The sequence below is a fragment of the Ctenopharyngodon idella genome, chromosome 10 (assembly GCF_019924925.1).
Source record: "Ctenopharyngodon idella isolate HZGC_01 chromosome 10, HZGC01, whole genome shotgun sequence".
Classification (NCBI taxonomy): domain Eukaryota; kingdom Metazoa; phylum Chordata; class Actinopteri; order Cypriniformes; family Xenocyprididae; genus Ctenopharyngodon; species Ctenopharyngodon idella.
The window spans coordinates 33,476,384-33,502,064 of record NC_067229.1 but is presented as its reverse complement, the minus strand read 5'-3'; the positions used below and the strand labels follow the sequence as shown (position 1 = coordinate 33,502,064).

The following is a 25,681-nucleotide window of genomic DNA, read 5'->3' as shown; positions in this document are numbered from 1 at the left end:
ATTTATATTTTGCGCTGTTTTTAACACAAAAAACTAAGAATTTATTAAAAATAAAATATACACTTGTAGTTACACAAATCAAACAGCAGATGTGCGCAAGTGAGCTGCTCTGAAACCCCTCCTTCAGGGCGGATCTTCCCTGGTTAGACCCTCCTGCTTCCTGTCAGATACCCTCCTATTTTCTCCCCCTTCTCCAGGCCCCACCCGACCATCTGCCACAGGGCCGACATTTCCTGCACTCCAGCTGCCAGCCCTGAGTTTATTCTCTTCCTGCTTTTCTGCAGCTAACAGGATGAACGGATCCCATTCATCCATCGCCCCCCTCCCTCCCCTTTTCCTTTATTCCATCTCCCGGGAAACAAGCAACTTTGAGGCAAAAGAGAATGCCGCATAAACACATGCTGTTCTCGCGCCAAGCGTCCGCACGCGGAAAGGTATTGTTTGAGTTTTAAAGTTTAAAGAGACACAATGCTAAAACTTTTTACCCATAAAAAACAAAGGTTTTTCTAACCACAAAGACAGAACAACATGACAAATGATAAAAATGTCTGTCTGTCATCTATCTATCTATCTATCATTTATTAAACAGAGAAAGTGTGGTTAATGGGGAGTTAATACAAGATGGATCAGATTTTCTTCACATTATGTTGAAATTCTAGGTCAGTCCCACCCCCCCCCCTCACTTTTGGCATTCAGAGTAAGTCCACTGCTCAAGACCTTTTAAGGGAAGAAAAGAGTCGGATAGCAGAGAGAAACTTGAGCACAGACAGAACTAATATTGTTACGCATTAACTCTGTGTGAGTGAAGATAGGATAAACACAGAAGTAAATGTAAAAGAAGGAGGTTATCATACAAATGGAATGTCCATGTTATCGGCTGAATGTGTCCTTGAGAAAGACAAAAGTGAAAAACTGTCCAATGAGCAAATATTTACACTGCTTTACACTCTTTTCTTGTTTTGAGTGTGCATGTGATGATTATTATAGAGTCTGCTGATGTTTGGAATGATCATGTGGTTCTAGTTTATATCCTTGAGGCTGGTGAAATTCAATTAGTTTAGAATTTTTCTCCTGTCTGTCTTACCCTTCATCTTTGTAGCAGTCAGTAGGGGGAGCTATTGAGCTATGGATGAGGCTTATTTGCGTCTCCCCAGGAAAGTTTCAGCCATTTCACAGATGTTTTATAACTTAAACTCTTGTCCTCCATGTTAATAATACATCAGTACTCACATCAAGTGAGAGGTATTTTATTCTAAATCAAAACTTAACTTTTATCCATTCATTATCCAGTCCATCCCCTCCCCCCATTCGAATCATGCTTAGTCACACTGACACATATTTGGCTTGGAAGAATGAAAGAAGGGAGGTTTAAGGGGGGCTCTAAAAGGGACAGACATGTTGACTACCAAGACACTTTGTACAGCAGTTGTGGATTAGTAATTTCAGCCATCTGTCTCATTCTCTCTTTTTGTGTAAGAAACAAAAAAAGAGTCCACTCTGTGTCACTCACTTTGTGTTATATATTTAAAAAACGGCATTTCTATGTCTGTTTTTCTCAATATAATATAGAAACATTATAATAATGATATGAACAATAATAAACAAGTGTAAGCCTATATGTATGTATACATACACATCAAAAGTTTGAGGTCGGAAAGATTTTTTTAAATCTTTTTGAAAGAAGTCTCTTATGCTCACCAAGGCTGCATTTGTTTAAACAAAAATACAGTAAAAACAGTAATATTATGAAATATTATTACAATTTAAAATAACTGTTTTCTGTGTTAATATATATAATAAAATAATTTATTCCTGTTATCAAAGCTGAATTTTCAGCATCATGACTTCAGTCTTCAGTGTCACATTGATCCTTCAGAAATCATTCTTATATGCAAAATCTCTTTATCTATATATACATTATTTTTATCTTTTATAAATTCACGTGGGTAAATGAGAGAGAACCCATTGCCTGTGACCTCATTCTGTCCATAGGCCTTACACAGAGATTACAGAGCACAGATAATCATAAGCGTTCCATTTTATTTTTAAAAATAATTACTGTCTTTTTCCTCACAGGACATGCATTCCAGTCGTCTCCCATTCATTCTCTCTCTGCGTGTGTGTGTATGTGTGTGTGAGAGAGAGAGAGATAGAGGGGTGGGGTCCCTCTTAGTAAGAATGCCAATGGATGCAGCTGCTTGTTTGACCCCTGTAGTGTCAGGTTATTCCTGGAACAGCTGTCAGATTGTGTCTGGGTGAATGGTCGAAAGGAAACTACTGGAATAGAATAAGAAGTGCTTGTCTTTTGTGCTTTTGTGCTCTTATGCAAAGTAGCTCTTTGCTGTTGGTAAACAAGCCATGTGCAGGCCTCGTAACATATCTTAAAGGGATAGTTCGTCACAAAAAAGGAAAATTCTGTCATCATTCACTCCCAATGCTGTTCCAAAACTGAATGACTGTTTCTTCTGTGGAATGCAGAGAAGATATTTTGGGAAATGTCTCAGTTTTTTGTGGGCACCAATGTTATTTGGGTCTCCAACGTTCTTCATAATATCTTCTTTTGTGTATCTTAATTTTTTAGGTCAACTATACCTTTAAGCAATATTCAAAATATCTATGTGGCTAGTACTTGCATCTGTGTTGTGAGTTGGACTAAACAAAACCTGAATACTCTTTTATTACCATTTTGGCCTCATATAAATCAGCCTCCATGTTATCCATCAGGCTTTGAATAAGTTTTTGCATTCAGGGTCACATATTTTGCAAATTTGCAAATAAAAGTCAGTATTTGCATTCACATTGTAGTTGCGCCCAGCTGTGTTAGAAGAGGTTTAGGCATATGTGATCATAATCGTATATTCTGTGTAAAACATTTTACTCTGTTAAATTGTCTTTTTTATGACTAATAGCATTGTTTGGCTTGAAATAAATAGTTTTAAATATGAGGCTCTGAATATCTGAGAGTCCACCACAGTCTGCTCTTTCATTCCTTTGCAGTTTTATTGTGAGGACAGTTGGGGGCACTCCAATATCATAGTATGTCTATCTACGGCTGTTAAAGGTGTGTTTGTCTTATGTCTCCTGTTTGTCTCTGTTTGTCAGTAAAGACCTTGGTAAAAGAGTCCTGCGGTTTTTTTAGAGTCTGTAAACCCTCTTATCAGTGTAGGCCACTGCCAGTTGTGGGATGTGGGAGGATGGGAGCAAGATTAGGACAACTATACTGGGATGGATTGAAGTGTTTTGGGTATGAGGCGAAGGCTGCTTGTTCAGTTTATCTGCTTAGGCCCAAAAGAGAGAAACTGTACATCTCAAAGCTTCTTAGAGCAAGTTACAATTCAGACTGGTAAAGACTGATTGTGTGTGAGAGGAGAGAGCAGAAAGGGGGAAGCATGAAAGCATCTAATCCACTTATTCTGCTGGAGATGTGGGACTACACTGGTAATCTGGGACTCTGTATGAGAGCTTTGTCTGAGTGTGTGAAGAACAAGAGGGTCTCATGTTTCTCTGCTCTGAATGGCTCTGCAGAGACACTGCAGTGTCCTTTATGTAATACCACATGTCCTTTATCTCTCTCTTTGCTTCCATCCATCTTCATTTTCCTCACAATAAAAGTGATTGTACATTTAAACTACATGTTAAAATGCTGGTTCCAGAGTTTTATGTATTTATTTTAGTAAAATGTCTGTTATCCTCAAGTTCACACAGGTGTAAATTCATCACATTAAAACCATAATAATGTTAATAATTATAATACCAGTAATAATATTTTAAACAACTTTTTTGGTGAACTGTTTCTTGACAAAGATGTCTTTCTTTAAACTTTCTTTAAAAACAAATGTGACCCTGGACCACAAAATCAGTCATAAGTTGCACGGGTATATTTGTAGCAATAGCCAACATTACATTGTATGGGTCAAAATTATCGATTTTTCTTTTATGGCAAAAATCATTAGGATATTAAGTAAAGATCATGTTCCATGAAGATATTTTGTAAATTTCCTACCGTATATATCAAAAAATGATTTTTGTGAGTGGATATGCATTGCTAAGGACTTTATTTGGACAACTTTAAAGGTGATTTTCTCAATATTTTGATTTTTTTTTTTTTTTGCACCCTCAGATTCCAGATTTTCAAATAGTTGTATCTCGGCCAAATATTGTCCTATCCTAGCAAACATCATACATCAAGGTAAAGCTTATTTATTCAGCTTTTAGATGATGTATAAATCCCAATTTTGAGAAAAAAAAAAAAATAAAAAAAAATAAAAAGGCCCTTATGACTGGTTTTGTGGTCCAGGGACACAAATGCAACTTTCCGTCTCATGCAATGACATTTATACTTTTTGTAAGTCTCTAAATAATTTTTGAGGCTACCTTATTTTATATTGAGATATTAACTAATGCATGCATGTTTGTGTATATTTAAAAAAAAAAAAAAAAAAAAAAAAAAAAAGTTTTGCACATAAACAACACAGCCTTGCTGCTTCTACAGTCTGCCAGCTTTGCGTTCTAAAGCCCCATGAGTGTTTTTCTGTGTGACTGAGCACATCTGTTTCTAATCAAGCTGTCGTACCCCACATTCCTGTGTGAGAGTTATGACTTTTAGTCTCCCACACTTTCATAAACAAAAAATCGCATGCAACCTGACTTTGTATGATGAATTCAAGTTGCTTATAATGTAACCTAAGGAATGTTTCCTTTGTTGTTTTTTCCATTTGTTCAGGGTGTTTTGTAATACATGGTAACCAGAGGAAATCCTGGGGTGAACTTTTTTTCCCCAGTTGATGAGTCAGTTTTTCAATCCTCTTCATGATTACTGGCCAGTGAAGAAAACAGAAAAGAGGAGAAAGGGAAATGCTGTTGAGTAACCTGTGCTGTTGTTAATTTTTATGCCTTTAACATTGTAGGCCATTTTGATGTAGTTTCCTGTCTTGACCAGTAGAGGTTAGTATTGTTTTGTGAAGAGCAGAAATTAGCGGTTATTATAGTATGGTTGTGTATGCGTGTTTGCGCATGTGTGTTAGTAGGTCAGCTGTAGTAATGCGGTGTGTCCTGTAGTAGTCAGTATTGCTGGAGAAGTTGCGCTAGGAGCTGTGTCACTGTAAATGAAGATTTTCACGATTTTAGCCAGGTGGTGCTCATGTTGTTGCTTGAAGTTAAAACTTAATCAGTCAGGTTTAAAACATCTAACCTGTTCAGATATCAGATATTATTTTCCCTTCCTTCGGAAGTTATAAATTGTAAGTGTTCCTCTGTTCTTCTATTTACTTTTGGTTTATACAAATATGTAAAGCTAGATTCATTGACTTCAAATACTATATCTATCTATATAAAATATTAAATATAGGCTATTTGTTTGGCAATGTTATGTTTTTAGCACAAAAACAAAATAAAACAAAATAAATAATAAATAAATAAATAAAGGTGTTAAAACAGATCAACACTGTATGTATTTGTGCTTCACATGGAGCCTGATTCTTGAATATAAGAAGTATGCCCACTAGATGGGGTATAGGACCTATACTGCTGTAAGAAATTGCTTATGTCATTGGGAAGAGACCATCAGAAAAATGCAATGGGGATGTTTTGCCTGAAAGTGTGTCAGTAGGGGAATTATGTCAGTGTAGGACAGCGGTAGAAAGCGAGCTGCCTGTGAGAGAAAGGGGAGAGGGAGCTCTTGCTTCAAATTTGATTGTGATGCAGGGCAGGAACATTGTTTGTTTGTCCTGTTTCCAGGTTGTGAGGCCAAAGCATATATATTGCTGTTTAAGTCATGGCTTTAAGCACATGGGATATGAATGTAATATAATAATTTTATGTGTATGTCTCCATAAAAGCTTTTGAATATGAATCATTTTGGTGAAAATTTCAAAAGCTAGATGAAAGCCTGCACTGTTTTGCTGTCTTTTGTTCTGAAACATTCATAATCCTGTGACTCTACAGGGATTTACATTTTACTGTTAGTGTTTTTTTAATTTATATATATATATATATATATATATATGTGTATGTATATATGTATATGTATGGAATATCTTTATTTGAATATATAATATAGCATGGATGAAGATCAATAGGTATAGGAGGTTAGGGATGTGCCATCTGTTTTCATTACAGTATTAGAGTGTCTCCTTGCAGTCACATGATCACTAATCATCATGTTTGTGTTTGTGGTCTCCCTAAGATATCTGGATGGCAGACATGATGGGGTGAACGGGCCTGATGAGCCAGATTGGAGTCTTTATCAGATTACAGACCCTATTAAACGATCTGCACAGAAGCCGTGCCGGATGAGTGTGTCATCTGACTGCAACATTGGCTGTGATCGTATCTCAACCTTGCTAGAGGTCAGCGTATTAGAGATTTCGGTAACTCTTTACTATAAGGTCTCATTTGTTAACTTAGTTAATGCATTAACCAATATGAACTAACAATAAGCAATATATTCTTACAGCATTTATTAATCTTTGTTAATGTTAGTTAATAAAAAAGTTCATGTTCCTATTCACAGTGCATTAACTAATGTTAACACATAAAAAATTTTAACTTAATGTATTAAATGCTGAGATTAACGTTGTAACAAGCCTTTAAGAATGAGGAGAAGTCAGGGCCGGTTTAAGGTGGACTCGGGTCCTCGTTATTAAAGGGTTAGTTCACCCAAAAATGAAAATTATCCTATGATTTGCTCCCCCTCAAGCTACTCTAGGTGTATATGACTTTCTTCTTTCAGTCAAACACAATCAGAGTTATATTAAACGGCTCCAGGGGATTAATAAAGGCTTTTGGAAGAATAAATATCCATATTTATAATTTTATAGACTATAATCACTAGCTTCCGGTAACGTCCGTCCGTGTGTTCAGGAAAGGATCAAGTTCCGGTGTAGCGTAAACTTAGGTGAGAGTAGACTCCTCTCACAGTTCAAACATAGGGCTGGGCAACAAACTCAAGCTCCTCCGACATTTCTCTTTAAAAATTCTCGTTTTAGAGTTTTAATTCATGACCGGTGTTTTGTTTTGCTCTATCTTCTGTGCTTCCATGTTCGTCAGTGCGTCTTGCATCAAATCAAAGTTCACTCTTCCACTGGAATCAACTTCTGTACGGAAGACAGTGATTCTAGTTTATAAAGTTTTTTTTCTTACAAAAACACATCGCTTCACTTCACAAAGCCTTTATTAACCCCCTGGAGCCGTATGGATTACTTTTATTATGGATGGATGTGCTTTTTTTTGGACTTCAAAGTCTCAGTTACTATTCACTCCCATTATAAAGCTTGGAAGAACCAGAATATTTTATAATATTACTCCGATTGTGTTTGACTGAAAGAAGAAAGTCATATACACCTAGGATGGCTTGAGGGTGAGTAAATTATGGGATCATTTCCATTTTTAGGTGAACTAACCCTTTAACACCACACTTGTGGGTATACTCAAAACAGAAACAAAAACACTATATGCACTTCTCAACAATAAATCACTTTCTTCAGTTGTTAGCTTCTCATATAAGTTCTGCGTGTGTCCGAGTCCACCAGTCTCTCTCTCCTTTTGGTCCATTGGTCTCCTGACCTGTTCTCCCATTGCCAATTGAACCACGCCCTCTCACCACAAACATGAACTAAGATTAATAAATGCTTTAGAAGTATTTTTTAATAGATGTAGCTAACTAATGTTAACAAATGAAACCTTATTGAAAAGTATTAACAAGATTTCTTCAAATTGAAACAGACTATTGTGCTTGTTAGATAAAAATGATTACTACTACTAATAATAGTTGTAGCAATTTTCAGTGCATAAACACTCTTTTAGTCTTTAATAGAGTTAGGGCAGTTTTTTCCCAAAACCATAGATGATATAGATACTGTAGATAATAAATAAAGTCTCTCTGAAGATATTCATTTAAAATGTTTGGCAGTACTCCTGTGCACTCTTTATCAGTCAGCATTTGTGGACACTGGCTTGTTTTGCACATGAACAAAGTGCTATTCTTGGGTTAAATAGATGTCATCTTTGGCAGGATCTGAATAATGGTCACATTCAAAGCTACAGGCTGAAATACTAATGTATTCCAAACTGCATCCTCCTCCTGGACACACTTCCCTTCCCTCACAAAATCCAGATCCCTTTCTGTCTCCCCCCTCAGCTTTGTATTAGAGAACAAAGGCTGAGCGTGTGCCACTGTAAAGAGCCATGCCTGCTGTGCTCTGTGTTGGAATGGAGCCTGTGTGTGTGTGCGGTCCTGGTAAACCCTACATTATGGGGACAAAATGTCCCCACAAAGATGGCAATGTCCGAAATCCTTGTCCTTGAGGGGACGTTTTTTGGTCCCTGTGAAGAAAACGGCTTCTAACATCAGAAAGTTTTCTGTGGTGGGTAGGGTTAGGAGATATAATATAGTTTGTACTGTATAAAAATCATGTCCCATAAAACATGAAAACCCAACTCTGTGTGTGTCTGTGTGTGTGTCTGTGTGTGTGTCTGTGTGTGTGTCTGTGTGTGTGTCTGTGTGTGTGTCTGTGTGTGTGTCTGTGTGTGTGTCTGTGTGTGTGTCTGTGTGTCTGTGTGTGTGTGTGTGTGTGTGTGTGTGTGTGTCTGTGTGTGCGCGCGTCTGTGCGTGCGTGCGCGCGGTCGTTGTGTGCCAATAGGTCATATAGCAAAATGCCATCAGTTTCTAAATAAAGGGACATCTGCACAGCCATCTCTCTCTCTCTCTCTCTCTCTCTCTCTCTCTCTCTCTCTCTCTCTCACTCACTCACTCACTCACTCACTCACTCACACACACACACACACACACACACACACACACACACACACACACACACACACAGACACACACAGAGTTGGGTTTTCATGTTTTATGGGACATGATTTTTATACAGTACAAACTATATTTTATCTCCTAACCCTACCCACCACAGAAAAGTGTGAGAGAGAGACAGAGAGACAGAGAGACAGAGAGATGGCTGTGCAGATGTCCCTTTATTTAGAAACTGATGGCATTTTGCTATATGACCTATTGGCACACAACGACCGCGCGCACGCACAGACACACGTTTATTTTTGTGAATTGTGGGGACATTCCATAGGCGTAATGGTTTTTATACTGTACAAACCGTATTTTCTATCGCCCTACACCAACCCTACACCTAAACCTACCATCACAGAAAACTGTGCACCTTTTTACTTTCTCAAAAAAACCTCATTCTGTATAATTTTGAAAAATGGGGACATGGGGCAATGTCCTCATAAGTCACCCTCTCCTTGTAATATCTATGTCATACCCATGTCATTATACAAATTTGTGTCCTGATATGTCACAAACACACACACACACACACACACAAAGAAAACATTTACCATCACAATAGCAGTGTGCAGTTCACACCCACACACACTTAATAATTCAACATTCTGCAGAAAGGAGCTGCCTTTACTCTGGTACTGAACTTGGAGGAGTAACACTTTAGAGTAGACCCAGAAGTAGTTTAATCTCAAACTTATCTGCTTCAAATTAAAGTAGTTTAAAAGTCTGATTCTGCACTCTTTCTACTTAACATAAATTTACACGGTTACAACCCACCCCACTTCTGGATAAGTTGTAACAATTTAATAATTAAACAATTCAAGAAATATTTTACTGTAGTATTTTCTTTTTTTACTTTACAAATTTACTTAATCATTTTATAGCAATATCCACATTCACATTATTTTCATGTTTTTAATTCATGCCAATCATGAACATTAATGCAACCCCCCTCCCCACACAACACATACAATTTATTTTTTATTTTATTTATTTTTGTAAGTTTGTGCATACACCCCCCTGTATTATATTTAAAATCTCTTTAACTTTGTGACCTGGTTTTATATGTCTATCTTCAGGGCAGAGTTATTTAAGTTTTATTCCCCAGGTATCCAGGCATTATACTGGGCCATTTGTGCAAAATTCAATTAGTGTTTTGCTTTTTTTCTGCTTGCGCCTCAACACAATGTTCCTCACAGGAACGGGGGTGTAAATGGAACTTGAACGCAGTCAAATCCCAGAATAGAAACTCTAGAAGTGACCTTAGAAGTTTACAGACATTAAATTTACTCTGTTATCCTTCTGCAGTAGACACAGCCTACATAGTGCCTTAGGCAAGATGTCCATTTCACTGAAGAACACCGCAGATAGAGGTACAGAGAGAATTAATGTTCAGGATCGCAGGGTCTTTGTCCTGGTTCACTCAGGCTGTGTTTAGGAACAGATGGACCATTAGTGCACTCAGGCTTTACATCTGCACACTTCAAACTTGGACTAAATATAGTCAGTGGATTATAGGTGACGTCACATCTCTTATATGACCAGTGTGACCTGTAAAATTGTGCATGAGACCACCACACGCATGTGCAAAGCCACTGTAAACGCATACATGCAAGCCTTGTGCAGATACCTTTTTTATGGTGTATTGAAACGGCAATGCTTCCAAGCGCCACTAGTTGGCAGTACTAGTGATTGCCTTTTTACACACCTCCTAGCTCTTTTTCCTTTTGTCCTTCGATTCGCTCGTCTCCTCATCTGACATGTTGTTTTTTCATCTGTAGCCTTTTTCCTCTTCTCACACTTTGTCTCCTTAACTGACGTCTCTGTATTTTCCCTTTTTTTGGTTATTCTGTAATCATTTTTATGATTTAAATTTTTTATACTGTTATGTGACTCTTGTTCTTCACATATATCTGACCTAAATCAGACATCTGCTCCATCAGCTTTGGCTGCGTGACAGAATTTCGTCACACAGCCAGCAAACTGTTCACCTTGGCAGTCAGGCATGTCACTGCAGTTTTCCTTTCCAATCTCCCCACTGAACACTGTTAGCTATAACGCTCTCAGTCGGCTGTCAATCGTCGTCTCTTTTACCCCTTCCTAACCACCATACCATCCGGTTCGCACATGGACACACAGGATGGCATGTCAAGGGTTAAAGACCCCACCCTTTCAGAATCTCACTGTGACCTATATAATCCAAAATGGCTGCTACGGAGCTTCATATATGAAAATGTATCTCACCCCTCCCTTTCTTGTTTTCCATCCATCTCCTTCTGTTTCTCCTTCTCTCTCTTTTCTAATTCTGTGTCTGCATTCGTTTATTACTGGGATTTGACTTGAAATCTGTATCCAATAATTTGAGGTACTTTACATGTGATGCTTTCATATTTTCAAGTGGACGAGCAATTTTTTTTTTTCTCCATGTAGCTGTGCTGGGTGAGCGTTTTCATTTAGATGGATATATGAAGATGCTGTCAGCTGATCTGAAGTCCTGTGGTCTCCGTCAGGAGCATGGTGTTAACAGCAGGCGTATTCGCTTAATGTGGGTGTGTGGTTCTAGTGTGTGATCAGTGTGTCTCACCGTGTGTTTCTCTGCAGGGATGAGCTCTGTTAATCCTTCGTCTCTGAGCTTAACACAGATCAGATCAGCAGTTTGGGTTATTTGTTTTTTTTTTCTGGCACGTGCGGTTGGAAGTTCAGCCTCACAGTGGCAAAATGTGTGTCAGGGAGCTATAACCAAAAATAACCCACACTGTTAACCTCCATTGTTTGAGCGAATGTTCTATTTATTTATGGATTGGATGTATTTGCCTTCTGTTTGCATGGAAGTCACTGGACAAACTGCATTTTATTCCTTATGAAACTTCAGTCAATCTTAGTGTAACATCTAGAAAGTAGGCATCATTAGTCTCATCTCTGCCTGGATGGAAATTTTTGGAATGGGAATAGAAGATTATCTCATATTTATTCTGAATCTATAGCACAGTTTTACAGCAAACTTAGAGTTGAGTGACTTCTAGGGAAATGGTTAGTTATGGCTGTGCTTTGATATATGAATACATATATTTTATTAAAGGATTAGTTCCCTTTAAATGAAAATTACCCCAAAATTTACTCACCCTCAAGCCATCCTACTTGTACATGACTTTCTTTTTTCTGATGAACACAATTGGAGTTATATTAATAAATATCCTGACACATCCAAGCTTTATAATGGCAGTGAACAGGACCAACGAGTATGAAACTCAAGAAAGTGCATCCATCCATCATAAACTTACTCCACACGGCTCCTGGGGTTAATAAAGCCCTTCTGAAGCAAAGCGATGCATTTGTGTAAGAAAAATATCCATATTTAACAAGTTATAAAGTAAAATATTTAGCTTCCGCCAGACCGCCTTAGGATGTAGGATGTAGTCTAAGCGCTTTGAACTGCGGGAGGCATTACACTTTCTTTGTAAGTTGAATACGGAAGGCAGTCTGGAAGCTAGATATTTTACTAACTTGAGAGGAAGATGAATGTATAACTGGGCGTCTAAAGATATATATTTTTAAATAGCTAATATCTAATTTCTTTGTTTGCTGGTAGAGCTGCAAACTCTTCAGCAGAACTGCACAGTGGGTATACAGTAGGTATCAGATGTCAGATCGATGTGATCGTTTTTAAATTTGTTGTAGCTCAGAAACAGGTCAATCAGATAACTTGCTCTTCACAGGCTCACAGAGACTGCAAGTACTTAGTTAGCTAGTACTGTGATCCTAAAACATTATATAATGTAGATGATTGAGTCTTAATTAATTCATATTGGTACAAACCCAATTTTCAGACAACTTAATCCCTTCTTTGTGCTTCAGGTTGGCTTATAGCTGTTGAATATTAAGATTTGATATTTGAATGGCTACAAAAACATGCTTTTTTTTTTTTTTTCCCACGTAGCCACCCCCTTAGAAAACAAAACGGTTCATTACATGCCTGGGGTCACAGCCAGATCAGACTGTCTCCTCTAAACTGCCAGCCCACTGCTTCAGTCATCACTTGAACGCATTATTCTGCCTGAGGGCACAGAGAGCCAATCAGCTATGAGAACTAGATGTAGCTGCTGTCTGACTGGAAGAGGGGTGTGGGAGTCTCCAGGTAAAACAACTCACCCTTGTGAGGAAAAAAAAAAAAAAAAAAACATCCCTACCACTGTTGTCCCCCTTTTGTTGAAGTCAGCTACATAGAAAATGTAACTAGATAGATAAAGAGATACATAGATATACATAGACAGATAGATACATAGATACACAGATAGATGTTGTTTAATCTTTTCTGATAAGCATAGAAAGTCTGGTCGTCTGAAGTGACGTCTTCATCCCTGTTAAATTACAGTCACCCTCATTAGCCTTTATGAGAGCAATCTCAAACATACGCTGCAGATTACATGGCTGTGTGTAAAACGTGTACAGTGTGGAATCACACTTCCATGGCTGTTTAGAGCAGAACCAGAGAGAGAGCCGTCTTATCTCATCACCCTGCCCTTCATCTGTCAGTCTGTCACAACTCAATTAGCTTCAGGCTAACCCCTCAAAATGGCGTCCGTCACCTCATCATCACCTCATGTTCACATTCGAATATGGAGAAGTGGATGTGATCACGGTGGTTATTTATGCATAGAATGACTGCGAAATACTCACTCTAAATGAACCTCAACACTTACAACACTTTTCAGGTCTACTAAAGATGTTAACTGTATTGTAGCTAAATGAATAGAAATACAGTTTAGCATACTTTTTAAAACGAGTTCATATTATGGAAAAAATATGGTTTAAAAGATTATAAAAGTGTACTCTTTTTAAGTGTCCCTTTCTATCATTATACTTTGGTTATACATTGGACTTTTGGTTGTCAAATGTTTATATGATAAACTACACCTACATTTACTCTGCTAGGACTTGCATCTAAAAATTCATTTTGAGACCAGTGGGGTAGTTGAAGAAATAGTTATAAATTTGATGTTATTTGATTCATAAGTATAGTGTAAGTGTCCAAATACTTTGAGGGCAACTGTATTAAGGCTGAAAATGAATCATTGGTTATGTGGGCAGTGAATTTCCAATAATAGGTGACATTACGGTTCCTGTTTGTTGTGTAAGGAATTACCACCTTACTTCCTACACATAATTCATGCGTAAATCTCTCCAGGAAAAAAAAAAACACCCACTTTCTGCTAATCGAATGTTGAGGGGGTGTGTGGTTTAGTGTGTGAATCTGGGACAGTTTTCATGGTCATAGTCAGTGCTGATTGGTAAGATGGTGGAGTGGGTCACTGCATGAGGTCACATCCTCCTAAAGCCTTCAGGATGTTACTGTAGTTCTGTCTGATCAAGCTGTGCGTATTAGATCGACTCGCTGACTGACAGAACTAGATTACAGTATATTGTCTCTCCCTTTTTCTTTGCCAGCTTGTATCGACTGTGACATCAGACCAGTCAGTGGCTCGACCCACAATCAGAAGCCAGGGGGGCCATAATCAGGCTACATAAAGAAATAGGGGAGGGTAAGCTCTGCACAAACAACAACACATTTGACCGACTGAACAGTTAACTGCCTCTTAAGCCCTTCCCACACTCGCCCCCTCACCCTCTCACAGCTGTTTATGCCACTATTATAAAAAAAAATAAATAAAAAAAAACACTATAGCACACACATCCAAAACAGCCAGAGAATGACACACTATATATAAATTTGATTGAATTGAGCAGCATGGAAATGTATTAGACATGTTTATCATGTTTCCTACTTTTTAGTGTGAGTTTAATCAGATATTTAATGTTATTAAAAGATTAAATGGTAACTTTTTACAATAAGGTTTAATTAGTTATTAGGTTTAATTAGCATTTATTAGGTGTGTGTGTGTGTGTGTGTGTGTATGTATATATATGTGTATATATATGTATATATGTATGTATATGTATATATATGTGTATATATATAATGTGTATATATATATATATATATATATATATATATGTGTGTATATATAATGTATATATGTATGTATATATGTATGTATATATATATATATATATATATATTATACCTAATAAATGCTAAAATGCTAAAAAAACGATGTTCATAGTTAGTATGTATGTGTGTGTGTGTATCTGTTGCATCTATATCTATAATGTTACAGATAGAACCTTATTGTGAAGTGTTACCAATTAAATAAGCCATTAAACATTTCATTGAAAAGAATCAATTAAAAATATGAGCACTTCTTGCATTGTCGTTATAAGTGATGCAGATAAAAATAACATTGCTGTCTTATTGCAAACCATTTCCTTCCTCTGTTCACCCTACAAAATGTCGTCATCCCTTCTTTGTCTGTTGCCATGGTTACCTTGCTCCTTGTTCATGATGAGGTTCCTCTCCCCCAGCCTGTGTGTGCATGTGTGTACATGTGTGTACTTGCTGCAGGCATCTCTCCATGTGTGCTATCATACATACTTTGATATCTGCTAGAAAGACAAACAAAAGAATTAAAATAAAAACATGGAAGGAACCAGGCAGGATTGATTCAGAAGGAATAAGAACAGACTGACTAAAAGGGGGATGGGGGAGACTGACAGTAATCTTCTTACACTGATGCCACACTGTGTGATAGTTTTGGCACAGAGCTAAAAGAAAGACGATACACTGAACGGATGAAAGACTCAGTGGGTTGCGTACAATTATTTTCAGTACATTTCCTACTCCACTGACCTGCAAAACGCTCACAGCTGCTGTTCAGGTGGGTTAAGGTTGGACTATAAGCCTGCGGTAGTGAAATGCAGACTGGCATGTAGGTTTAGGGATGCAAGGTTGCTATGGAAACGGTCACGGTGGATGGAAGTGAGGGGACAGACCGGTTTTATGAACCCACGCTCTGCGGAGCCTCTGCGGTCTATGAATATTATATAGGACAAAGACTCACTCCACTGACAAGAATCTATAAATATAGACAGCCTTTGAAAGAAACAATGTATAGCAGGGAGAGAGAAAGAAACAAGAAAGAGAGAGGAAGATGCTGGTGGGGGTTTAGTGGGAAAAGCTGACGTCATGTTGCATCCCTTTGGTAAGCGTTAAGTGGGGCAATGAAGCATTGCTTTTCTTAGAAGAAAATCATAAATCTTTCACACTCTTTGCAATCTGCTGCAGGCCTAAAGCAAGGAAAGGACTGTTTTCTGGGGAGTTTTGTTATTTTAGTTACAATCTTTAGTGCTATTGTGGTGATTTTCTGTGGTTGTATTTGATTCTGTTATTTTTCTCCTGAATTAACACATTGGACACAATTATCACACAACATTATCACATTTCCTTTTACATTACGCATGCACAAACCTGAGATGAAGAGAAAAACAGTCACTCTGTCTCCCTTCTTTTAGGGTCTCAAAATGTCGTTTTTGGATGCTCAAAATCCCTGTGTTGGTGGGAGGGCTCGGCTGACGGCCTTGTTTCCATGACAACGGCAGCTGCAGAGGGTTTTTTTTTTTTTGAGGCTGTCGACTCTATATTCACTGTGTCGAGCAGGGAGGGGGGAGGAAGCGAGTGGAGGGGTGGGGTGCGGGTGCTTGTTCGCCTGGCAGATGGAGTCCTTTTATTCCTTGCTTGCGTTTTCTCACTGAATGACTTCACTGCTGTCTCACAAAGCAAAGAGAAGCAGCAAATCTGTGTCCAGAAACACCAAACCATCCGTCATGAGGTTTTGTGAGCAAATTAGTGCACAGAAAAGCCAGGTCTTTTGAAAAATACATTAGTGTCTCCTGACAGTGAGCAAGTTATTTTTGCTGTATGCATGATTTGAAAGAACCAACCTGCTGGGTATGAAGGACATTATTGGTCAGCTGACCTTTTACTGATAATTGTCCGCAGTGTTTTAAGAGGAACTGACCTTTCCCTGATGGAATGACCAGTGGCACTGTGTAATGGCAGCTGAAAAGACCATCTGCCCTGCTAGTGTGCAGCGATGCTTCTGTTTGTGTGGGGCATTTACTGGCAAGTCCACGTGGTTTGCAGGCTCTGATCAATGACCTTGTTTATGCTGGTTAACAGGCAGCTCTGATTGAACCGCCTAAACGGGTCCATTGAATGTTGCCATATAGTAAAATCAGAGATGAGGAGCTTTTTGGTTGTCGTGATCTTATATATATATATATATATATATATATTTTTTTTTTTTTTTTTTTTGGTGATGTAAAACAAAAGCAAGGTAAAATAGATAGTATATCTATAACTATTTGGGGTCATTAATTTGATAAGGATGCATTAAATAGATCAAATTGATATTTATAGTAGGTTTCTGTGTTTATAAATTTCTAATTTAAATATAATTTAATGTTACAAAGGATTTTTATCTCAAATAAATGCTGTTCTTTTGAACTTTCTATACACAAAGAATCCTAAAAAGCCATATATATATATATGGCTTTTTTTTTTATAAGTGTTATTTATATATATATATATATATATATATATATATAACACTGGTGAGGTCAAAACATGGTCAGGTCAAAGTGTCTGAATAAAAGTCAGGTCAAAGTGTCTGAATAATTTTTGGTTCCAAATTTTTATCGATTTTACTGGTAGTCCACTGTATGAAGAATTTTTGGGTATAATATGTCACAGTTTACTTTATTTTTCTATCCTCACTATAGTGTCCTGCACCCACTAGTATAAATATATCAAAAATATCAAAAATGTCTGTGTGTGTGTGTGTGTGTGTGTATGTGTATGTATATATATATATATATATATATATATATATATATAATAATTATACAGTGCTTAACAATGTAAGGTTTGTGCCACAGCTGCCCTAAACTAACAGTCTGGGTGATTACCAAAATTATTTTTTTATATTTCTGTAATGGTTAATTCACACCAGTATGTGTAAGCTCTTTAGTCACAGTAGTGTTTCTAATGCTAAAATATAATTATTGTTGGGATTTAATGAATTCAAAGATAGATCACACAAAAGTTTCATCAAAAGCAAGTTTTTTGAGACAACTAGAAACTATTTGGAAGTCAATAACAACAGAGATTGTGGAAAAGTACATTTAAAAAAAAAAAAAAAAAAAAAAAATCAAGGCCAAAGGAGGCGATACCCAAATTTATTATGTTATGTTATATTATGTCATATTATATTATATTATATTATATTATATTATATTATATTATATTATATTATATTATATTATATTATATTATATTATATTATAGTGTGCATGTATGTTTGTTTGTTTGAGTTTTTTGTGTAAAATATGTTGTTTGCTCTCTGACAGCAGCGGTGGTAGGTCTTTCATGCAGCCCTGTGTGTGATTTTGTTGACTTGCTGATTGGCTGCATAATCTCCATGGCAGGGAGGAAATGGAGAGTTTAGCACTGAAGCAGCTGCTGTCTTGGAGAGTTGCCCGTCTGAAGCAGTGTGTTAATGCTGTCATGTCCCAGTACAGCATCTTAGACAGATTGTGTAGGGATAGCTTCCTATATATCTATAAAACCTTCATTTGGATAGCGTATAAAATGATGCTAGATAGCATGTGCTTAGAACTTACAGTTCATAGAAAATGACCTCTAATCCAGCTGCAGTCCCACTTCCCTTGCTGAGTTTCTCAGGCTTCATTTGCAGTGGTTTATTTAAGGTTCAAATTGTGCCCTTTGATGCAACAGTAGAGATATCTAAGAATTGTAATTTTTTTTTTTAAGAAAACCCACATTATTATTTTGTATATTTCACTGTTGAACACTTTGTTTGGCCCCTATGAGGTCATTGATTTGTACAGCTTGCTGTGTGTATGGATGCTGTATTGTGCACATTTCACCTGACTGATTCTGCTGTTTCTCAGAATATTGGAGTCCTTCTCTCATCACCAAGGCAACCGCTGCAGTTGTGCAAGGTATCGGCCATTTTGTGGGGGAGAGGAAACAGCTTTGCTGAGAGCAGGTCTGCTTTAATAAAATGGAGGGTTAAGCCTTTAAAGTTACTCATCTAATTTGACCATGTTCTCGACTGTGCTCGATACAATCTATAATGTGATTGTGTAAGTGAATCCAAGAACACATGACCTTCAGTATAAACTGCTCTCTGGACTGTAGTCAGCTTTTCTAGTTACATCAATACAACCACTATAACATAGAAACTAACAGTTTTTTTATGTGACGGACACTTCGCCCATGACATTTCGATGCTGTTATATAATAGCCGGTGAGTCAGTGAATACATGACTGTGATTTCTGAAGATGAAAATGAGAGCAGCAATTTTTCCCACAATTCATTTAGACAAAACAGCAATTAAACTAAATGCCCCCGAACGTACGAATAGCAGATTGGGTTAATGGTTTTTAAAGTAATTATATATTTCAAATGTTTTGTGCTTGCTTTAATATAAGCAGGTGTTTGGGATCTTGCGTAAGCTTCAGAATATATCAAGCTGTTTGATTCATCTTTTGTTTATCCAATTTTCTGGACTTTCTCCAGTGATTCCTTTATGGTCACGGTGAGGAGTCGTGTTTCTCTCCCATTTGGAGTGCCTCCATACACGTATGTCTCTGCTATATATGGATTCACGAGAACAGAGCTGATGTCCTACTTCCGAAATCTCTGCAGAGCTCCCTCCTCCTGACGCCAGCAATCTTCTTCTTCTTTCTGAACTGAATCAATAATAGTTCTTAAATTGGGTCATGTGCACTGAAGTTGCAGATATGAACATTTGGAATTCTTTTTGGGCATCAGTGAAGCACATCCTGGGAAAATCTCATTGTTAATGCATTATATTGCTCTGGGGTTGGTAAGATTTTTTTTAATGTTTTTGAAAGGAGTCTCTTCTGCTCATCAAGGCTGCATTTATTTGATCAAAAATACAGTAAAAACAAAAATATTCCTTGCTGAATAAAAGTATTAATTTCTTTCAAAAAATCTTACCGACCCCAAACTTTTGAACTGTACACCTCGTTTACATGTCCACTGACAAAAAAAAAATACAGCTCAGCCATGACTGTGAGTTCTGACAAAATTTTATTTCAAATGTAAGTGTTCCAATAATAAAGTAAAACATAAATCAACAGTGATATAAATATTAGCTTGTAAAATAAAAAGGGTAACATGAGGTGCTAAGCATTTCTTAAAAGGAACCACAGTCAAATACAGAAAGGTAGCCAAGCAGCAGACAGACATTTATATATATAGATAGATATTCATAGTCAAACAGACAGGAGTGGCATTCCAGTATCATTACCGACTGATTGGAATTACAAGCACAGAAAAGTACAGTAAGATGTGGGGTGGGGTGGTACTCTAATGACAGTAAGTATCGTCTGTTATCTTTCAAAATTTTAGGTGATTGGAGAAAAGGAAAGAAAGTGTAATCAAAGGGGAAAAACACAAAAATATGCACATAGTCCACAAGCCTTAAGCTACGATTGCGTGTCTTCAGAAGTTTCGTAGTATGTACAGTTTGGTTAGTCAATGATCTTGAAGGTTTTCTTCCTACATCACTACACTGGTTCTTTTTTTTTTCTATTGTCTTTTTTGTTGCGCTTTTTTTTTTTTTTTTTTTTTTAAAATACTGAAACATTCCTGTAACAGCCAGCCCTTGTGGCTCTAATGTTTGTACAGACAGGTTACACATTTTTATATACACTGTGGTGGTGGTTGGTGCAGAATAAAGGACGGAATCCTTCCATCTAAGATCCATTCAAGTACAGTGTTGCGCTTAAGTTAGTCATTAGTCTTTCCACATATTCAATGTTTCTTTCTTTTCGGTTCACTTCATCTTTTCAAACTCTTAGCACATTCACTTTGACCTAAATCAATCTCCGATCTTGACCTTACAAAGGCTGAGATTATCTTTTCTGAGCTTTAAAAACACTGTTTACATTACTTGCAATTCCAAAGGATTCTTATACCACACTAACAGGAAATAATAGCAAAGAATAGTCAAACGGTGTTAACCTAACATTCAGCTCTGCTTAACTGGCTATTAAGAAGTTAATGAGAAGACTGAATCTATCTTTAAATACCATGCCAACAGTTCAGTGTCTCACCATCTGGTTTTAGACAAATGTAAATCTATTCTCTTATTCCAAAAACAGTTTAAATATACTTTAACGTGTCCCCTTGTTTTACAGTATCCTCTTTGCGATGCATAGTTCAGCTCAACACTCATTTTTTCAGTCAAGGTGAGAGTTGTGGTACATTGTTAAAAAGCCTAACAGCGTTTCATTTTGTAACCACAAGAAGCATCTACTTAGCTCTGAAAAGAACACAAAAAGCCCAAAACATGACATTTGGAAAAATAAAAATAAAAATAAAAGAAGAAATGTATGTTTTCTTCTTGTTTTAGTAATGCTATTTACAGGACAGAGTTATCTGTCGAAGAACGAGCTTCAGGAATCTGAACACACCTCCTCTTGTTCAGTCGTTTACTGTTCCATTACAGCGACAGGACAGGGAATGCTTGTTTTTTGGGGGGTTATTGAGTAATATATCATAATAGAGTTCAAAATCCAATAAATTAAAAAGGGTAAACCTAAAACAAACAAACAAAAGCCTCACAGACATAAACATTAAATCTAAATCTTTAACCAAACCTGTGGACACGCTTTGTGAGGAGAGATGCTCAGATCCTGGCAACATATTTCTGCATCTCTGATAGTGCTTCCATGTGTCTTACTTCTTGTCTTTCTTGGTGGGCTTCTTCTTGCTGGCGGGTGTCTGAGCTGCTTTGGGGACTTCGGCAGGGGGAAGGGCCTGGGGAGGGGGAAGGGCCTGCTGGGGTACCTGTTGCTGAGGGTTGGCCGTGAGGGTGGCGGTACTGCCCGGGATGTAGACATTCTGGCGGTAGTCTGGGCCGTACTGTGGATTGTAGCGAGGGCCGAGAGTTGCAGTGGCTTCACTTACTTCTGAGAGCAACGGTAGGGTGAGAAAGAAAGAAAAACAGCAAGAACAAACAGAAGGAGGTATAGAAGAAGAAGAGGAGAGAGAGATGGGAAAGGTTATAGATGGGTTGGTTCAGCACAGAGCTCATAATTCAGTCACTCAGGAACCGCATTGCAGCTCCCTCAGTGACCTGCTTCTGCCTGCCCATCCCCCATGCCTTATGAATGCAGTAACATCGACACATTACATACTCAGCAACACGCTTACAGGAACAGAACACGTGTACTGTATATACAAGAATAGCACACTAAATAACACTATTTTCACAGTTCTTGTAAAATGTGTCATAAATGGAAGTGGCATTGTCCTCTAATGGCAGTGAGGCTTTTGTTCCCACAGCTTAAATCTGATTCCCCCCACAAATTCACAAGTCAAAACTGTGGTCAATTTAACCTAGACCCACTCTTGTGAAAAAGTAAGTACTTAATTGGCTTGAATGTGCACTTGTACTCTTAAAGGTATATATGATAATATGAATGAAATAAAAGGCCACTTAAATGTACTTAAAGAGAGTAAACATTCACAATAGTTTCTAAACTCTTTTAAAAACTGCACTTTGTAATAATGTCAAATTAAAAGTTTTACTTTAAAGTACATTTTAAGTACATACATCATGCTTTAAAAAAAGGACACTTTATTTTCTATTCACATGAAAATGCGTATCAATAGTACGCGCATATAATCTTGTGGAATATATACGCTAAAATGAGTTTTTGCGTGCATATGATACGCAGTTTTTCGTGTGCATATGATACGCACTTTATGACGTATAATACGTACAAACCCCACACCACTAATCCTACCCAAGACTACCAAGCGTATTATATGCATGCCATAAAGTGCGTTTCATATGCACACGAAAAACTGCTTATCATATGCACGCCAAAACTCATTTTTGCGTATATATTCCATGAGATCACACGCGCGTGCTATTGATACGGATTCTGAAATTATATATAATGTACTTAAAGGTGGACTCAGTAGAATTTGAAAAACACTGTTTGGAAGTTAGTCGGGCCGACACCAACAACAAACGTCTAACCAGTCAGCATTAGGGGGGCGTATGACGGTCGAGGAGAGAGAAGGAGCAAGAGGGAGATTTGAAAATAAGAAAGAAAGAAAGAAAGAAAAAAAACTGCAGAATGAGAGATGGGACACAATTCAAAAGCTCAAAAGAATATCATTGGAATTAAGGTTTATGACTGGGCAAGTGCTTTAGGACCGTGTTTATATTAGAAAAGCTTTCCAGCACCTGAGAGAGCTAAGGCCTGAAAACAGAGTTTTGAGTTTTGGAGGCGGAGCAATGAAGAGAGGGGTGGGTTTGTTTGGGTTGATTTCAAATATCAACAATGTCCAACAGTGTTTTTCAAAATCTACTTACTGCACCTTTAAGTCCTACTTAAGAGGGACAAAAAAGCAATGACTGCATTTAATATAAATATAAATTTTAATATGTTTTTATTTATTTGCAATTTACAATGCAATTAAGTGTCTGAAAAATGTACTTTTTTCACAAGGGCATGTCCAACAGATATTCATTAAAATCTGTAAAAGTGTATTGTATTATTAAATATATGTATGTAACTTACTAATACATTTACATGGCCTTACAAGTTTGATTTTAGTCGGACTAAAACAATTAGTCTTTTTCAAATATCATGAAAGTGTTTTATTCTGACTAAAATCATACCAGCCCGGTGTGAATTTGAACAGATAATGTGATTGTAGCTCGGCTTCATCTGTGAACGTATAGTTGATGACACTCTTGAGATTCTGTTTTATAGAAAGACTGCATTCATCTTGGCTAGAGAAGAACATCAGCACAGTGTTGTTGTTTTGACTGCAGCTGTTGAGAGGGAGAAAGTCTCCTTTGTCTCTTTACACTCAATTAGTTCGACTCTATAACAGTCAATAAATTGTGAAATCCATTGTACCCTAGAAGCCGCACTCTCTCTTTTCTTTCTTCTCTCGCTCAACCTCTCCCTTCCCTTACATCATCCAGTTACTAACGGTCTTCAGAGTCTGACCTTGAGGACTGATGGATCAAATACAGTATATGTGGATAGCTTCCCTCCTTTATAGACCAGCATATGCTGTGTTTTGGATGCTGGTGGGCTAATTTGCCCCCGGCGGGTTGCTTAATTAGCTTACCAAGCAAGATTATCATGAAAATTTAGCTTGTAAAGCTGATCAGCCAGAAGGATATTTTCTTCTTACAAGCTAAGTTTTGCTGGTTTAAAAGTTAAATTACATATGTGAAATATAGCAAAGGCTAAATGTGCTAATGCTTTCTCCCCATATTTTGCTGTCTTTCTAATGCAGTTTTATAAGAGAGGGAGTTATAAGTGAGATTGAGATTCACCGTTCGCTGCCGCCATCAGAGCCTGGAGCTGTTCAGCTTCGGTAGGGGGGTTGGGCCACGGTCCTGTTCCTGCTATCACACCAGCGCCGGCACCTGCCTCGTCAGGACGCACTCCAGCCCTACACAACAGAGAACAGGGTTAGTGACTCGACATGTGCTCAGACACATTCATGGTGTTTTTTTTCTCACATTTTACCTCTTGCACACACATATGAGAACAGCAGCCACCAAGTTTGCTAGAATAAACGCACCCGGTTCATTAGCTGAGACAGCCATTTTGTGTGACAGGGCAGGACAGTGCAGTGCAGTCAGAAAATGGAGGCTAAAGTCGACCGAGCAGAGGTAAGCATAATGTAAACAGACAGATGAGCTGATCAGAATACATTTTTTTTTTTGTCTGTTTACACCATGTGGCATGACAACACATACACTTTGCCCTTTGATCAAATAACAAGAAGCTTCATTTAAAGGGATAGCTCACCCCAAAAATATTTTTTCTCATTTAATGAACCTCATGTTTTTCCAAACCTGTAGGACTTTTTTTCTTCTGTGAAACACAAGAGAAGATATTTTGAGAAGTCGCAGGGTGTTTTTGTCCATACAGTGGAAGTCAGTGGGGTCCAGTCAGTGTTTGAAATCTTGTTTTGTGTTCCGCAGAAGAAAAAAAAAAAAAAAAAGTCATACAGGTTTGGAACGACATGAGGGTGAGTAAATGATGATAAAACTTTCATTTTTGGGTGAACTATACCTTTAAGTATATTTCTGGTTATCACAGGCTGCTCAGTTTCAAAAAGTCATATGAATAAAAAGCTGATTTTTACTCTCTCTGCCCACACAAACAGATTGATAGCGTAGTCCGTACATGAGGACAGAAATATTTCTCTACTCTTTAGGGACAGACTTCACAGACTTGGCTCTACAAAGCCAAAATAAACCAAATTAGAACAAACAAGTTTACTAAGCACAGGTAAACACAGTGCAACGACAACCTGCAGAGCAAGATGCAACGAACAGCTATCAGCGATACACATACATCCAAAAGCCTTATCCTTGAATGAATCGAACTGCATGTAATTTGCGTTTACATTTATATGTGTAGGAACAGACTGGACAGCATGTCGCTGGAAGCTGCAGGACACATAATCTGAAGGACCTAAACACAACATTCCACTAGAAGGCCACACGCCAGGTGAAGCCAAACGCTACCACACACTAGCTTTCTCTTCGCCTTCACTCTACCTGGACTTCTCGTATGGAGTCCATCTCTGCTGCAGGGTGTGGAACCTGTGTGTACTGAAACATAAGCACAGGAGCATGCAGCCGTCACTCAATCACCCCACGCCCAGTGAGGACGAGACTGACCAGAGCACATGGATGGCCGTTTTCTTGAAGTTAAAACCTAATATACTTCAAAGATGTTGTGTCTCACAGATAGTTGGTTAACCTTTGTACACTCCAAAAAATGCTGGATTAAAAACAACCCAAGTTGGGTTTAAAATGGACAAACTCAGTGATTGGGTTGTTTTAACCCAGCGAATGGGTTAAATGTTTGCCCAACCTGCT

At 37.7% G+C, this 25,681-nt stretch overlaps 1 protein-coding gene and 1 long non-coding RNA gene across 51 annotated transcripts in view; one reads left to right on the top strand and one right to left on the bottom strand.

The window, feature by feature from the left end:
- Window positions 1-190: 190 nt before the first annotated feature.
- Window positions 191-25,362, top strand: LOC127521248 (uncharacterized). Its single transcript, XR_007932313.1, has 4 exons — window positions 191-434; window positions 14,243-14,337; window positions 24,079-24,256; window positions 25,218-25,362. It is a non-coding gene; the product is annotated as an uncharacterized LOC127521248 (long non-coding RNA).
- Window positions 19,815-25,681, bottom strand: part of LOC127521232 (protocadherin beta-16-like) — a 93,274-nt gene continuing 87,407 nt past the window's right edge. For 38 of the 50 annotated variants that reach the window (XM_051910336.1, XM_051910335.1, XM_051910381.1 and 35 more), the window contains 3 exons: window positions 25,358-25,411; window positions 24,119-24,237; window positions 19,815-21,719 (listed from right to left, as the gene is read on the bottom strand). In XM_051910336.1, the coding sequence (XP_051766296.1) occupies window positions 21,487-21,719; window positions 24,119-24,237; window positions 25,358-25,411 (406 nt within the window). In that variant the 3' untranslated portion in view covers window positions 19,815-21,486. The remainder of the gene's footprint in view (window positions 21,720-24,118; window positions 24,238-25,357; window positions 25,412-25,681) is intronic. The other 12 variants (XM_051910348.1, XM_051910386.1, XM_051910383.1 and 9 more) reach the window with 3 other exon arrangements.